Source organism: Manis javanica, chromosome 4, assembly GCF_040802235.1.
Source record: "Manis javanica isolate MJ-LG chromosome 4, MJ_LKY, whole genome shotgun sequence".
In the NCBI taxonomy this organism is placed as follows: domain Eukaryota; kingdom Metazoa; phylum Chordata; class Mammalia; order Pholidota; family Manidae; genus Manis; species Manis javanica.
This window is the reverse complement of record NC_133159.1, coordinates 145,413,543-145,429,295: the sequence shown is the minus strand read 5'-3', so window position 1 is coordinate 145,429,295 and position 15,753 is coordinate 145,413,543. Positions and strand designations below refer to the sequence as shown.

General features: G+C 40.6%; 1 protein-coding gene across 1 annotated transcript in view; it reads left to right on the top strand.

The window, feature by feature from the left end:
• The window catches only part of APPBP2 (amyloid beta precursor protein binding protein 2), a 69,663-nt gene that overhangs the window by 9,209 nt on the left and 44,701 nt on the right, over positions 1 to 15,753 (top strand). The window contains exon 2 of the mRNA XM_037026850.2: positions 14,742 to 14,830. Within this exon, the coding sequence (XP_036882745.1) occupies positions 14,742 to 14,830 (89 nt within the window). The remainder of the gene's footprint in view (positions 1 to 14,741; positions 14,831 to 15,753) is intronic.

Below are 15,753 nucleotides of genomic sequence, written 5' to 3'. Positions count from 1 at the left end.
AGCAAGATGCCCCCCACTTCATTCTTCCTTCTGAGGATTGCTTTGGCTATTTGGGGTCTTTGGTGTTTCCATATGAATTTTTGAACTATTTGTTCCAGTTCATCGAAGAATGTTGTTGGTAATTTGATAGGGATTACATCAAATCTGTATATTGCTTTGGGCAGGATGGCCATTTTGCCAATATTAATTCTTCCTAGCCAAGAGCATGGGATGAGTTTCCATTTGTTAGTGTTCTCTTCAATTTCTCTTAAGAGTGTCTTATAGTTTTCAGTGTATAGGTCATTCACTTCCTTGGTTAGGTTTATTCCTAGGTATTTTATTCTTTTTGATGCTATTGTGAATGAAATTGTTTTCCTGATCTCTTTTTCTAGTAGTTCATTGTTAGTGTATAGGAAAGCCACAGATTTGTGTGTGTTAATTTTGTATCCTTCAACTTTGCTATATTTCAATATCAGTTCTAGGAGTTTTGGAGTGGAGTCTTTAGGGTTTTTTTTATGTACAATATCATGTCATCTGCAAATAGTGACAGTTTAACTTCTTTACCAATTTGGATTCCTTGCATTTCTTTTTGTCTAATTGCCATGGCTAGGACCTCCAGTACTATGTTGAATAACAGTGGGGAGAGTGGACATCCCAGTCTTGTTCCCGATCTCAGAGGAAAAGCTTTCTGCTTCTCGCTGTTCAGTATGATGTTTGCTGTGGGCTTATAAATATGGCCTTTATTATGTTGAGGTACTTGCCCTGTATACCCATTGTGTTGAGAGTATTTATCATGAATGGATGTTGAATTTTGTTGAATGCTTTTTCAGCATCCAAGGAGATGATCATGTGGTTTTTGTCTTTCTTTTTGTTGATGTGGTGGATGATGTTGATGGATTTTCGAATGTTGTACCATCCTTGCATCCCTGGGATTAATCCCACTTGGTCATGGTATATGATCCTTTTGATGTATTTTTGAATTTGGTTTGCTAATATTTTGTTGAATATTTTTGCATCTACATTCCTCAGGGATATTGGTCTGTAATTTTCTTTTTTGGTGGGGTCTTTGCCTGGTTTTGGTATTAGTGGGATGTTGGCTTCATAGAATGAGTTTGGGAGTATTTCCTCCTCTTCTATTTTCTGGAAAACTTTAAGGAGAATGGGTATTATGTCTTCTCTGTATGTCTGATAAAACTCTTCGGTAAATCCATCTGGCCTGGGAGTTTTGCTCTTGGGTAGTTTTTTGACTACTGCTTCAATTTCGTTACTGGTAATTGGTTTGTTTAGATTTTGTGTTTCTTCCTTGGTCATTCTTGGAATGTTGTATTTTTCTGGGAAGTTGACCATTTCTTCTAGGTTTTCCAGTTTCTTAGCATATAGGTTTTCATAGTAGTCTCTAATAATTCTTTGTATTTCTGTTGAGTCCGTCGTGATGTTTCTGTTCTCGTTTCTGATTCTGTTGATGTGTGTTGATTCTCTTTTTCTCTTAATAAGTCTGGCTAGAGGCTTATCTATTTTGTTTATTTTCTCAAAGAACCAGCTCTTCGTTTCATTGATTTTTTTCTATTGTTTTATTCTTAATTTTATTTATTTCTTCTCTGATCTTTATTCTTTCCCTCCTTCTGCTGACTTTAGGCCTCATTTGTTCTTTTTTTTCCATTTTCGATAATTGTGACATTAGGCTATTCATTTGGGATTGTTCTTCCTTCTTTAAATATGCCTGGATTGCTATATACTTTCCTCTTAAGACTGCTTTTGCTGCATCCCACAGAAGTTGGGACTTTGGGCTTTGTGCTCTTGTTGTCATTTGTTTCCATATATTGCTTGATGTTTATTTTAATTTGGTCACTGATCCATTGATTATTTAGGAGCATGTTGTTAAGCCTCCATGTGTTCGTGAGCCTTTTTGTTTTCTTTGTACAATTTATTTCTAGTTTTATTCCTTTGTGGTCTGAAAAGTTGGTTGGTAGAATTTCAATCTTTTGGAATTTACTGAGGCTCTTTTTGTGGCCTAGTATGTGGTCTATTCTGCAGAATGTTCCATGTGCATTCGAGAAGAATGTGTGTCCTGTTGCTTTGAGATGTAGAGTTCTATAGATGTCTATTAGGTCCATCTGTTCTAGTGTGTTGTTCAGTGCCTCTGTGTCCTTACTTATTTTCTGTCTGGTGGATCTATCCTTTGGAGTGAGTGGTGTGTTGAAGTCTCCTAAAATGAGTGCATTGCATTCTATTTCCTCCTTTAATTCTGTTAGTATTTGTTTCACATATGCTGGTTCTCCTGTGTTGGGTGCATATATGTTTATAATGGTTATATCCTCTTGTTGGATTGACCCATTTATCATTATGTAATGTCCTTCTTTATCTCTTGTTACTTTCTTTGTTTTGACGTCTATTTTGTCTGATACTAGTTTTGCAACACCTGCTTTTTTCTCCCTGTTGTTTGCATGGAATATCTTTTTCCATCCCTTGACTTGCAGTCTGTGTATGTCTTTGGGTTTGAGGTGAGTCTCTTGTAAACAGCATATAGATGGGTCTTGCTTTTTTATCCATTCTGTTACTGTGTGTCTTTTGATTGGTGCATTCAGTCCGTTTACATTTAGAGTGATTATTGAAAGATATGTATTATTGCCATTGCAGGCTTTAGATTCGTGGTTACCAAAGGTTCAAGGTTAGCTTCTTTAGTATCTTACTGCCTAACAACTTGCTTATTGAGCTATTATTGACACTGTCTGGTGATTCTTTATTTCTCTCCCTTCTTATTGCTCCTCCTCCATTCTTTATATGTTGGGTGTTTTATTCTGTGTTCTTTTGTGTTTCCTTTAACTGCTTTTGTCGGTTGTTGATTTTATTTTTTGTCTTTAGTTAGTATTTGGTTGGTCTGCTCTCTTTACTGTGATTTTATTTTCTCTGGAGACATCTGTTCAACCTTAGGAGTGCTTCCATCTAGAGCAGTCTGTGTAAAATACCCTGTAAAGGTGGTGTGTGGGAGGTAAATTCCCTCAACTTTTGCTTGTCTGGGAATTATTTAATCCCTCCTTTTTATTTGAATGATAATCATGCTGGATACAGTATTCTTGGTTCAAGGCCCTTGTCTTTTCATTGTATTGAATATATCATAGCATTCTCTTCTGTCCTGTAAGGCTTCTGTTGAGAAGTCTGATGATAGCCTGATGGATTTTCCTTTGTAGGTGACCTTTTTCCTCTCTCTAGCTGCCTTTAAAACTCTGTACTTGTCCTTGATGTTTGCCATTTTAATTATTATGTGTCTTGGTGTTGTCCTCCTTGGGTCTCTTCTGTTGGGAGTTCTGTGTACCTCTGTGGTCTGAGCGATTATTTCCTCTCCCAATTTGGGGAAGTTTTCAGCCATTATTTCTTCAAAGACACTTTCTAACCCATTTTCTCTCTCTTCTTCTGGTACCCCTATAATGCAGATATTGTACCTTTTGGATTGGTCACCCAGTTCTCTTAATACTGTTTCATTCTTGGAGATCCTTTTATCTCTCTCTGGGTCTGCTTCTATGCATTCCTGTTCTCTGATTTGTATTCCATCAATGGTTTCTTGCATCTTATCCATTTTGCTTATAAATCCTTCCATAGATTGTTTTATTTCTGTAGTCCCCCTCCCTACTTTGTCCATTAGCTCTTGTATTTTTCTCTGCAGCTCCATCAGCATGGTTCTGACCTTTATTTTGAATTCTTTTTCAGGAAGATTGGTTAGGTCTATCTCTCCAAGCTCCTTCTCAGAGGTTGTCTCGGTTATTTTGGTCTGGGTCAAATTCTTCTGTCTTTTCATGGTGATAGAGGTAGTTGTTGGGAGCTGGCACTTGTGTTGGCTGGGAGATCGTTCCTTCTTGCTGGTTTGTGGCCTTCCTCTCCTGGGAGAACGGTGACCCCTAGTGGCTTGTGCTGGGCAGCTGTGTGCAGATGGGGGTCTCTGATTCTTGCCCCACTGCTGTGAAAGAAGCTCTGCCCTGCTGCTGTGGGCACAGCTGTCCTCAGGCTGTTGCTCCACTGTGGCAGAGCCACGCCGAAGGGGGAACGGGCGGGAGGCTTTTTATTGTCGTGAGGGGCCTCCAAGCTGTGCTGCTGCCCAGGGGGTTAGGCTGTCCCCTGGATTCCCAGCTGCTCGGCTAAGTGTCCCGGGACGTTTCTGTCCAGCTGTGGGGTCCCTGTACCTTTAAGACTTTCAAAGAGCACTCGCTTTTCTTTGTCCAGGGGCGCCAGCTGTGGGGACCCAGTCTCAGGTTTTATTGTCCCCTTTCCCTAGTATCCAGCACCCCACGCACTGTGTGTCTGCACTACGGTGCGGATGACTAGGCTGGGTGCTTAGCAATCCTGGGCTCCCTCCCCCTTCCCTCTCCGACTTCTCTCCTCCCACCAGGAGCTGGGGTGAGGGGAGCTTGGGTCCCGCTGGCCTGCGGCTTGTGTCTTACCCCTTTCGTGAGGTGCTCTGTTCTCGCAGGTGTAGATGTAGCCTGGATGCTGCCCTGTATCTTCTGGTCTCTCTTTTAGGGATAGTTGTATTTGTTGTATTTTCAAAAATATATATGGTTTTGGGAGGAGATTTCTGCTGCTCTACTCACGCCACCATCTTGGCTCCTCCCCCCTGTTTTTTTTTTTAAGTGGAGAATATATGTGTATGTTTGTATTCGCATTAAAAAAATAACCTAGAGGAACACAAAATTTTAATGATGTTTACTCAAGGGGTAGGATTGCAGTGGCTTTTTACTTACAGGTATGTATAGTCATTATTTTCAATACTTGGATTTTTATGACTGTGTATTATTTTGATATATAAAAGAAGTAAGATTAAAATCTTAAGTATAAGATATATGGTACACAAACTTATACTAAGGGGAGATACAGCCTAAAAACTGATATTCTAAATTTGTCAGTATGAATGAGAAGAAAGTCTGAGTGGTTGTTTAAAAAGAAAAATCAGGAATTCAGCTAATTAAATAGTTAATTCACTAGATAGCCAGATCAAGAAACTTGAAAGCTAGCATTCTCAAAATTAGGAATGAGAAAGAAAAACAACTATACATGTAATGGAAAGGGGGAAAATAGCTTTTTAAAAAGGGCTTCAGATATTGAAAAGCTTGTAGGTTTATATGCTAATCAGTCTGAAAACCTTGCTGAGATTATGTTTCTAGGAATATAGAAATGACCAAAGAGAGTAATTGACAGACTAAACACTGTGACCTTTGAGGGTCATTCAGTTGTTATTCCAGGAATACACAGGAGGCTAGCTTCCAGGCCTTTCCCCCAAGGTGCCAGAAAGGCCAGTCATCGCTGGTCCATGTGTCAAAATGTCCAGGTCCAGGTCCATTCAACAGTGTCTCCAGGGCTTAATGAAGTGTAGGGACTGACAGCAGGATGTTGCTCTGCTGGCCAGATCCTAGCTTCAATAACTCTTCTTTGGTTTGGACGTACAATTGCATAGGAGAGGCAGCAAGGTGTGTGAGCATATCCACAGGGCTCAAAGCTCGTTTATGTGGCTTCTCTTTAAAACGCCGCAGCACTGTACATAGGTGAACTGACCAACTCCATAGACTTGGTGTCCAACTTCAGGCCAGATTTCAACAAACTGTTGTACCTCTCTATCATGCCTGCCCCAGTAGGATTATATGGTACATGAAATTTCCACTTTATTTCTGATTGCTGCACCCATTCTTGTAATGCATGTCCAGAACAGTAGGTGCCTTGATCTCTCTCAATCACCTGCGGCCAGTCATAGGCTGCAACAAGACGCTCCAGGCCCCTTGGTGGTTTGCTGAACTGCACAATGTGCAGGAAAAGCAACCAATAGTCCGGTAGCCATGTCCACACAAGTCATGGCATACCGATGTCCTTCTGATATGGACAAAGGCCAATATAGTGTATTTGCCACCTGAAAAGGGGTATTGGCCCCCTTACTATTGTCCCATGTTGCTGTGGGACTTGGTATAAGTTCCTCTTAGAGCACACAGGGCACTCCTTCCGGGCTCTGCTGACTTGTTCAAAGGTCAGTGGCAAGCCCCACTTACAGGCTACAGCCCACATTGTCTTTTGCCCCACGTGCAACAAATGCTGGTGTAGCCATTAGGCCACATCAGAGGCAGGCTTTCCTTCTAACCAGTGCACCTGGGCCAATGTGTCTGCTTCATCATTCCCTGGGGATGCTAAAGGCAAATGGCCAGTCACATGATATACAGTAACAGTATTAGTCTGACCAGAGGCCCATAGGTCTTGCTACAACTCTTCCCCCCAGAGGGGCCAGTGACCAACCATTCAGTTGGCATGAGTAGTAGCCACATGTCAGTAGCCACAGGGTTAAACGCTGATAGGTGGCCCAGTGTCAGGGCAGACAGCTATGGGGGAAGGCTCCTGGGTGATTATGAGCCATCTGCCCACAAGTCAGCCCATTGGCTTCTCTGCCCCTTTCCATCCTCCATCCATATTGTCTCAGTCTTAGGATGGAAAGCCACAGCCCTCCACTTTGGGGGCTGCCCATGACTGGAGCTGTCTGTGTACCAAACATCTTCAGGTATAGGGGCTTTTCCCTCCTGATAAGGAGTCTGGGCTACCAGTGGCTGAAAAGCAAGTTCTTCCTGCTTTCCACTGGTATAGGTCACTGGCCCCAATAAGTGTTGGAGTTCTCCACTTAAGGGGCTAGTAGAGAGGGTGCTGTGCTGCTGTAAATATGCGCCCCCATTTGGCCAGTGTAGGTGTCTGTGCCACGCCACTCTGTGGCCTTTGGGTCCAGTCTCACACCCACCCCACTATGGGATAGGTGGTTATTACCTTAGTGGTCAGAGCTGTTCTGGCGATGGGCTCCGTTGCCAGCAAGGCGTGGTACACAGCAGCCCATTGCTTCTCTGTCAAGGTGTATCGGACCTCTGCTCCTTTCCGTAGTTGCGACCAAAGTTCAATAGGTTGGCATGTCCAATCAAGCCACTGCCAAAGACCCCATCCATAACCATCTTTGGTTACATGAACATCTAGGTCACAGGACCTTGATGAGTCCATTACATTCAAGGCCTGTACGGCCTTGACTGCCCGCTTGGCAGCAGTAAAAGCAACTGTACATGTCTCATCCCAGTCCCACCTGATGCCCTTTCATACCAACCAGTATAAGGGCTTCAGAATTTGTGCCAAGTGCTGGGTAAACACTCTCCAGTAGCCAAAAAGACCGCAAAACTCTTGTAATACTGCCACAGTGGTAGGGGTGGGGAAAGCCTGGACCTTGTCTATAACTGCTTCGGTAACAACTTTAGTTTTACCCAACCAGACAGCCCCCAAGAATCTTACAGAGAAACCGGGTCCCTGAACCTTGGTGCTGTTCACAGCCCATCCTTTTTTCCTGTACATGTTGCAACAGTCTAGGAACCTACCCCCTTCTAAATCTGAAAGAGAATCAGACGTGAGTATAATATCATCAATGTAGTGATACAACTGCACTGTTTGTGGTTTCTTCCATGTGTCCAAGTCCTGGGCTACAAGTCCATGACAGATGGTGGGACTGTGGAGATATCTCTGTGGAAGGACAGTGAATGTCCACTGCTGGCCTTCCTACGTAGGCAAACTGTTCCTAGCTTTCCTGTGCTATATCAATAGAGAAGAAAGCATTAGCAAGGTCTGCTACATAATGATACATTCCCAGTTCATGGCTGAGGCTGTCCAGAATGTCTGTTGTGTCGGGGACAGGAGCATGCAAAGGGGGTGTGACTTTATTCAATTCCCTGTAGTCTACAGTTATATGCCAGGAGCCGTCTGGCTTTCTCACTGGCCACTATGAGTGGACTTTATGATGCCCACCTTCTCTAACTCCTGTAGAGTTTCTCCAATTTCCTTGTGCCCCCAGGCAATTTATACTGCTTAGTATTTGTCACCAGCTGAGGTACAGGCAGAGCTACAGGTGGGTGCTCAGCATGTCCCCTCAGAACTACCTTTACTACACATACCCTCAGTCTGAACTCACCTGCAATGGTCTGTAACCACAGGCCCTGCAGGATCTCTACCCCCAAAATACATCAGGGATGGACGAAATGTACATGGTATACTCCTTTGGGGATAAACACCCTATCCCCAATGAGATTTGGGCTTTCTTCACTCTAATTGCCTTACCCCCATAACCATCTATCACAGCAGGGATCCTGGGAAAACACTCAGGGTTGCCGTGAATCAACACTCAGCTTCTGTGTCCACCAGTGCCAGGACACGTTGTACAACACAGGGGACCAATGAATTGCTAATTCTACATGTGGCCTCTGGTCCCCACCATGTCCCCCAAGGTGGGAACTTTGACCTCCCTCCCTTAGTTGAACCGCAATGCCCAGTCATCCTCCTGTGGGGGTGAGGGCTCAGGCGAATCCTGAGTACTGTTTCCCATGAAGTTTTGCAGGGACACAGGCTGGGCATGAGGCCTTGACTCTGGTTTCTGTGTCCTGGTCCTCAGCGGCTGGAACTGCTGCTCTGACTTTAATTGGTGCCACAGTTCTAACAATATTCTGTTGGGCTGCCCATTGAGTTTTTCTTTCACTACCCCAGCCTTTATTAAATTAGACCACATCTGGGTCCTCGAGACCTTCATGGGGCCTTTTGCACTCCTTTCAGTTGTGGCCTGTATTTTCCTCCATGCCCTTATTGTTTCAACCTCCCCCAGATCTGCTAAAATACAGTAGCCTCACTTATGGGTTGCCCTAGGTTGGGGGCAAGAGTATTCACTAGGGACCCAAAGAGAGATGTAGGAGCTGTATGCAGCACCAGGTTTCTCATTCCTATAGTGAACACCTCATCAGGGCCCTCAGGGTCCATATTATAGAGAATATTTTTCATACCCAATTCCTACAGTACCTGTTGGAGCTCTGCATACGTTTTCAAACTACTGAGAAAATATGGTAAATCACCCTGATTAGGCCAAACTACCCTGATGGCAGCTGTCAGCCATTCCAGGAGTGTCTGATTCCCTGAGGCATGATGGTCATTTTGAAACCCCTGCTGGAGGGAAGGGTGAGTCATCAGAGAAGCCATTCTACTCATCTCAGTACCTGACATAGCAATGTTCTCCACCCCCATATCCCAGAGATGTAAAAGCCATATAGGCAGAGATTCTGATGGCCTCTGCCTATACTGGACGCTCATGTCCACCAGCTCGTCTTGGGTATAGGGGCGGAGCATGGAGTGCTCCACAACCTGGGGAGGGGACTGCTCCTCCCCCTGAGGAGCCCGCGGTTTCATTTTTATTGTCTTAATTACAGCTGGGCGGGTCTTTAAAACATGAGAAGATGGTACTTGCGGCAGTGGCCTGGGTAGCAGGCCCCTCTTCTCCCAGTGGCCCCGCCGCCTCTTCTCCCTTGGGCTTCTCCACCAACGGCTCCTCCTCCACCATTTCCAGGGCTGAAGGCACTAATCTTTCCTCCCCCTCTCCCATGGCCTCCTGCAACGTGGCTTTTCCTGCTGCCTCCTCCCTTGCTGCTAAGGGGCCTTCTAGGACCGTGACCTGTCTTTTCAGTAATTGTCTATCTTCTTTAATAGCATCCCGTAGGTTATTGCCCAGGTCCTCCAAGTGATGCTGAAGTGTGTCTCTCTCCTGCCTAAGTCCCTCTCTCTCCTTGCTAACCCTCTCAATAATCCTCTCTTTCTCCTATAAAACATTTTCCACTATCTTAATGAAAAGACACTCTACCATGCCAGCCCCTCGCTACACAGTCCCTTAAGGTCTCCAAGCAGTCCTCCACCTCATGGAGGGCTTCTGCAGCTTCTGGTGTTTCTACCCTTCCCCAGTTCTGGAGAAGGCCCCACCCCTCTAAGAGGTACTTTACCCTAGACTAATTCCCCACTAGGGGTTTCCAACTTGGAAGCCCCACAGCTGGGGAGATAATAACAGGTAAAGCAGCACCCTCTGCCGCTGCATCCGCTGGGGCCTCCCTACCATCCACAGGAGCAGCCCTCCCAAAGGTTGCACCCATTATAACAGATTTCGGGTTCAGAGGCACCCTGCTGACTGCCGCCAGATGTAAGTCTGGGGAGAGGAAATCCTGGGGCAGAATACCTCTAAAAACCATAATCAATCAAAGGGAGAAATAAAGTTTAAAACCCATTTATTGCTTACAAACTGCAGTCCAGTGTAATCTCTCCTGCTTTGGAAGAAGCAAGCAAGCAAGCCCCTCCCCTTAAACTCTCAGGTTCTGGCACGCCCTTGATTGCCCAGGTAATTACCCATTGACATGGAGATGAACTCTCCATGCCTGAGGATATGCAAATGAACTAAAGCTAGGAGAGATAATCTGAAAATGTTACAATTTTACCCACAAACTGTTTAATAAATTATCACTTAAGTGAATGTTTGCATGTGTGTCTATGCTGCTATGGATGAAAAAAAATGTTTTCTGAGAAAATAAAACAGGAAACAGAATTTAGGTTGGGGAGCCAAGGGAAGGTCTCTGTGAGGAAGTGACATTAGTTGAAACCATTAGGATGAGTTACAGATTAACCAGGCACAAAGAATAATGGTACTAGTGCTTCATTTGGCTGCAGCAGCATATATATGCAAAAAGTTACGAGGTGAGACAGAGCTAAACGAAAGCTAATGGGCAGGAATGTAGGGGATGGGGAGAAAAAAGTGGCAAAAGATGAGGTTTGAAAGATAGGCAGGAGTCAGATGACTTTTAGAGACTTGTAGCTAATAAGTCTCTAAAAGTAGTTGATAGAGTCCTTTAATAGCCCCATTATGCAGTGGATGCAGAATATAGTATGAAACATTGTAATAATGAACTTAAAGTAAGTCATATTTTTAAAAATGTGATATGAGAATCATTACCAAGAAACCTAAGCCTCCATTTCCTTTCCTCTAAGCTCTACTCTGTAAAATGTTTGAATCTATGAAAGAATTAATCTTTACATGTCTATTGTTTATATAAAAATGTTAAAAATTACCCATCTTATATTCTTTCTTACCTCCCAATATATAATCCTCAAGAAGCAGTAAGTCTTAAGTTATTAAGAATATGGACATAAGGACAGACGGCCTGAGGCTAGATTCTTGCTTTGCCAGTTCTTAATTGTGTGATTTTGAGCAGATTTTTTATTTTATGTGGCTCAGTTACCTTATCTATGGAAGGATGAATGAAAGCACTTAGAACAGTACATAGTACATATAAGATCCCTGTAAATGAAATGCTATTTTTATTTTGGATCAGTATCCCAAAAGCCTATTCATAATATGTATAAATTTGCTTTTTTTGGATAAACCTGGTAAGGATGATTTGAAAAAAATATATCATTACCTTCTCACCAGAATTTAAATGGAAACTCGTGTTTAGATAGGAAATTTGAACTGCTGAATAAAAAAAAGTTTGTTATATTTGTGTTCAATATATTTACAATTGTAACTAAAGCAGCAACTATCCTAAATTTTAGTTTCAATTCCTATTTAGTAGAGTATACTGAATTTCAGTCATTAAAGGGCAGTTGTACAGCATAGAGAATATAGTAAATAATTTTGTGATATCTTTCTTGGTGACATGGTAACTACACTAATTGGGGTAAGCATTATTATTTGTATTATATATAAAGTATGTTATATATCACATATAATTAAATGTTAACTATTGAATCACTGTTTGAAATGAATGTAATATTGTATATCAACTATACTTATTAAAAAAGGACACAATTGTAGAACACATAAAGTTGGTCTTTATTTGACTAATGAGTTCAAGCAAAAAACTTGTATGATTTGTTTTCATTTCTTCTATCTAAAAAGAAATCCTAAGCCTTAAGTTTTACTAATGACAGTTATTTGGTAAGAAGGTTTTTTTTTTGCTCTGTACTGTTTAGGAAATATATTTATTTTGATAACTGCCTTTATTTTTCTAACCCAAGTCAGAAATTTATCACATTGCTAAGTTCTAAAATAGGAATTTGGTCATAAATTTGTTATTTTCCCTGAGTTATTCTATATTAGTTAATAGCAAAGGAAATATGACAGTGATTAACAATAAGTAGTGAATTTTACTTTATATATTCCCAAAGCTCTTATTACAGCAGAAAATATAATCATCTCCAAAAATGGCATATCTTTCCTTAAGAAGGTTATTGTTAATGTTAATATCCAACCATTATGTGAAGATAAGATTTCTACCTCCTGGAAATACATCCTGTGCTCATGGATAGGAAGAATTAATATTGTCAAAATGGCCATCCTGCCTAAAGCAATCTACAGATTCAGTGCAATCCCTATCAAAATACTGACAGCATTCTTCAATGAACTAGAGCAAATAGTTCTAAAATTCATATGGAACCACAAAAGACCCTGAATAGCCAAAGCAATACTGGGAAGGAAGAGTAAAGCTGGGGGGATTATGCTCCCCTACTTCAAGCTCTGCTACAAAGTAATCAAGACAATTTGGTACTGGCACAAGAACAGACCAATAAATAGATAAATGGAACAGAATATAAGGTCCAGATATAGACCCACACATTTATGGCCAATTAAGATGATAAAGGATTCCAAAATAAGTTAGGCTTGGTGTACCATGCTAGCCCTTAACGAAATTTTGTGAAGCACCTATCTTACCAAAAAAATTATATTAAAAAAAAAAGATGATAAAGGAGCCATGGATACACAATGTAGAAATGACAGCCTCTTCAACGGCTGGTGTTGGCAAAACTGGACAGCTACATGTAAGAGAATGAAACTGGATTACTTTCTAACACTATACACATAAGTAAACTTGAAATGGATCAAAAACCTGAATGTAAGTCATGGAACCATAAAACTCCTAGAAAACATAGGCAAAAATCTCTTGAATATAAACATGAGCAACTTTTTCCTGAATGCATCTCCTCAGGCAAGGGAAACAAAAGCAAAAATGAACAAATGGGACTACATTAAACTAAAAGGCTTCTCTACAGCAAAAGATACCATCAGTAGAACAAAAAGGCATCCTACAGTATGGGAGAATATATTCATAAACAACATATCTGAGAAGGGGTCAACATCCAAAATATATAAAGAGCTCACATACCTCGACACCCAAAAAGCAAATAACCCTATTAAAAAATGGGCAGAGGATATGAATAGACACTTCTCCAAAGAAGAAATTCAGATGGCCAACAGGCACATGAAAAGATGCTCCACATTGCTAATCATCAGGGAAATGCAAATCAAAACCACAATGAGATAACCTCACACCAGTTAAGATGACCAGCATCCAAAAGACAAGAAACAACAAATGCTGGGGAGGATGCAGAGAAAAAGGAACCCTCCTACACTGTTGGTGGGAATGTAAATTAGTTCAGCCATTGTGGAAAGCAATATGGAGGTGCCTCAAAAAGCTAAAAATAGAAATATCATTTGACCCAATAATTCCACTCCTGGGAATTCACCCAAAGAAAACAAGATCCCAGATTCAAAAAGACATATGCAACCCTATGTTTATCATAGCACTATTTACGATAGTGAAGACATGGAAGCAACCTAAGTGTCCATCAGTAGATAAATGGATAAAGAAGAAGTGGTACGTATAAACACAGTGGAATACTATTCAGACATAAGAAGAAAACAAATCCTACCATTTGCAACAACATGGATGGAGCTAGAGGGAATTACGCTCAGTGAAATAAGCCAGGTGGAGAAAGAGAAGTACCAAATGATTTCATATACATTTGTGGAGTATAACAAGAAAGGAAAAACTGAAGGAACAAATCAGCAGACTCACAGAACCCAAGAATGGACCAGTGGTTACCAAAGAGAAAGGGGGTGGGAAGAGCACACGGGAAGGTAGGGAGAAGGGGATAAAGGGGTGTCATGATTAGCACAAAAAATGTAGGGAGTCACAGGGAAGGCGGTATAACACAGAGAAGACTAGTGACTCTTGCATCTTACTATGCTGATGACTGTAGTGGGGTATGTGGTGGGGACTTGATAATAGGGGGGAATGTAGTAACCACAGTGTTGCTCATGTGAAACCTTCATAAGGTTATATACCAATGATACCTTAATAAAAAAAAAGTTAATATGTAAGAAAAATTTAAAAAGTAATAAAAAAAATTTAAAGCATTTGCTGAAGTGGGTAGGGTGATGGGCAGTAGTGTTTGTCTTCTTTTTAACTTTGTGCACACATTATTTGTGATCAACTAACGTATTTGTTAAAATACCATTTTAAATAGAAGTTCTAAAAAGTCAGGCAAAATGAATAAATGATTGTGAGATTAGAAATTCTGCCCTCCTGGTTTACTTTAGATGTGATCTACTGTTGTCAGCTTGTGAAGTGTCATGCCCAGAACTGAGCTGAAGGTTCTTGTGGTGTCTGAAGAGTCCTTTGTGGGGCATATTCACCAGTTCTAGCTTCTGGACATTATCTTTGCTATCATTTTGATAATATCACATTAACTATATCCAGTTTTGTTTAAGGAAAAAACTTCATTTTTAAAGTTTCTTGAATAGAACTTTTTTATGTTTATTTAATAAATAAGTACTTATATATTGCATTTTGTAGTACTTACCATGTACATACTAGATAGTTTTAGAAATACTGATTTCTAACTATTATATACAACTATTAGGCTATTTTATATGGTTTGTAGAAATTTAGGGTTACATTTCTCTTAGCATAAGCATCTTCCCTGATTATTATGTCATCATACCAACTTGAGTAGTATCCGTTAAATTCATCAAATACTAAGCCCATCAAATTATATTCATAAGCATGATTAAATTAGAAATTGAAATTAAATTTAAAACATTTAAAATAATCTTTTTTCTTTCTTTATTTCAGCTTTACCAACAGGGACGCTTATGTCAGCTGGGCAGTGAATTTTGTGAATTGGAAGTTTTTGCAAAAGTATTGAGAGCTTTGGATAAAAGGTAAATTCATGTTTTTTAAACTATGGTAAACTATACACAACTTGAATTTTACCATTGTAATCAATTTTAAGTCTATAGTTCAGTGGCATTAAGTACATTCATGTTGTTGTGAAACCATCATTACCACCATTGCAGGTCAACTTCATTTTCCCCCTTGTGGTGGTTATGTAATAGGAGCCACATGGAGGTGTAGGTGACATGGCTTTTGGTTGTACTTGTTGTTCTTTAGCATTCTTCCCTAAATTTGCTTTAAATGCCATTTCTTTCCTTAACCCACATTTCTGGGAACATAGAATATAGTTTTACAAAATACTGCTTATCTCCGATATAAGTATTGCCAGGATGTTTAATTTCTTCAGCAAATTAAGTAAATATTGTTGAATGCCTGTTCTATGTCAGGTATTCTTCTAGATGCTGTGGTTACAGCAGTAGATAAAATATACAAAATCTTTTCCTTATAGTTTTCATATTTTAGAGAAGGATGATAAGATAGTAAACAAGTAAATAATTAACATGACTTCACTGTCCAAGGATAATTTTGAAATGTAGCCTGTGTACTAAGCCAACTCTAGAGAAACTTCTTGGTTACTTGATTAATTACAATAAATTTGCAGAAAAAGAATAGATGAGATCTTCATTTTGGTAAGAGGCTATAGAAAATCTTTTAAAAACATTCTTTAAGAAAATTATTCTAGCTTTCTGGGATTTGAGTTTCTCTGCAGTTCTTCATATGGCCATTGAAAAGATTTAGTGGAATATCTCCCTTTCATCTCTCAGGTTATCTTTTACCAAGGCCAAATGCCTTGGTACCAGTTTAATATGTTTGTGAAGTAGTCTGACTTTTTTCTGCTTTATCCACTGCAGTGACTCCCATTACTTAAAATTTTGTTTTTACATTTTTTCTTTTGCAATACAATTCACAT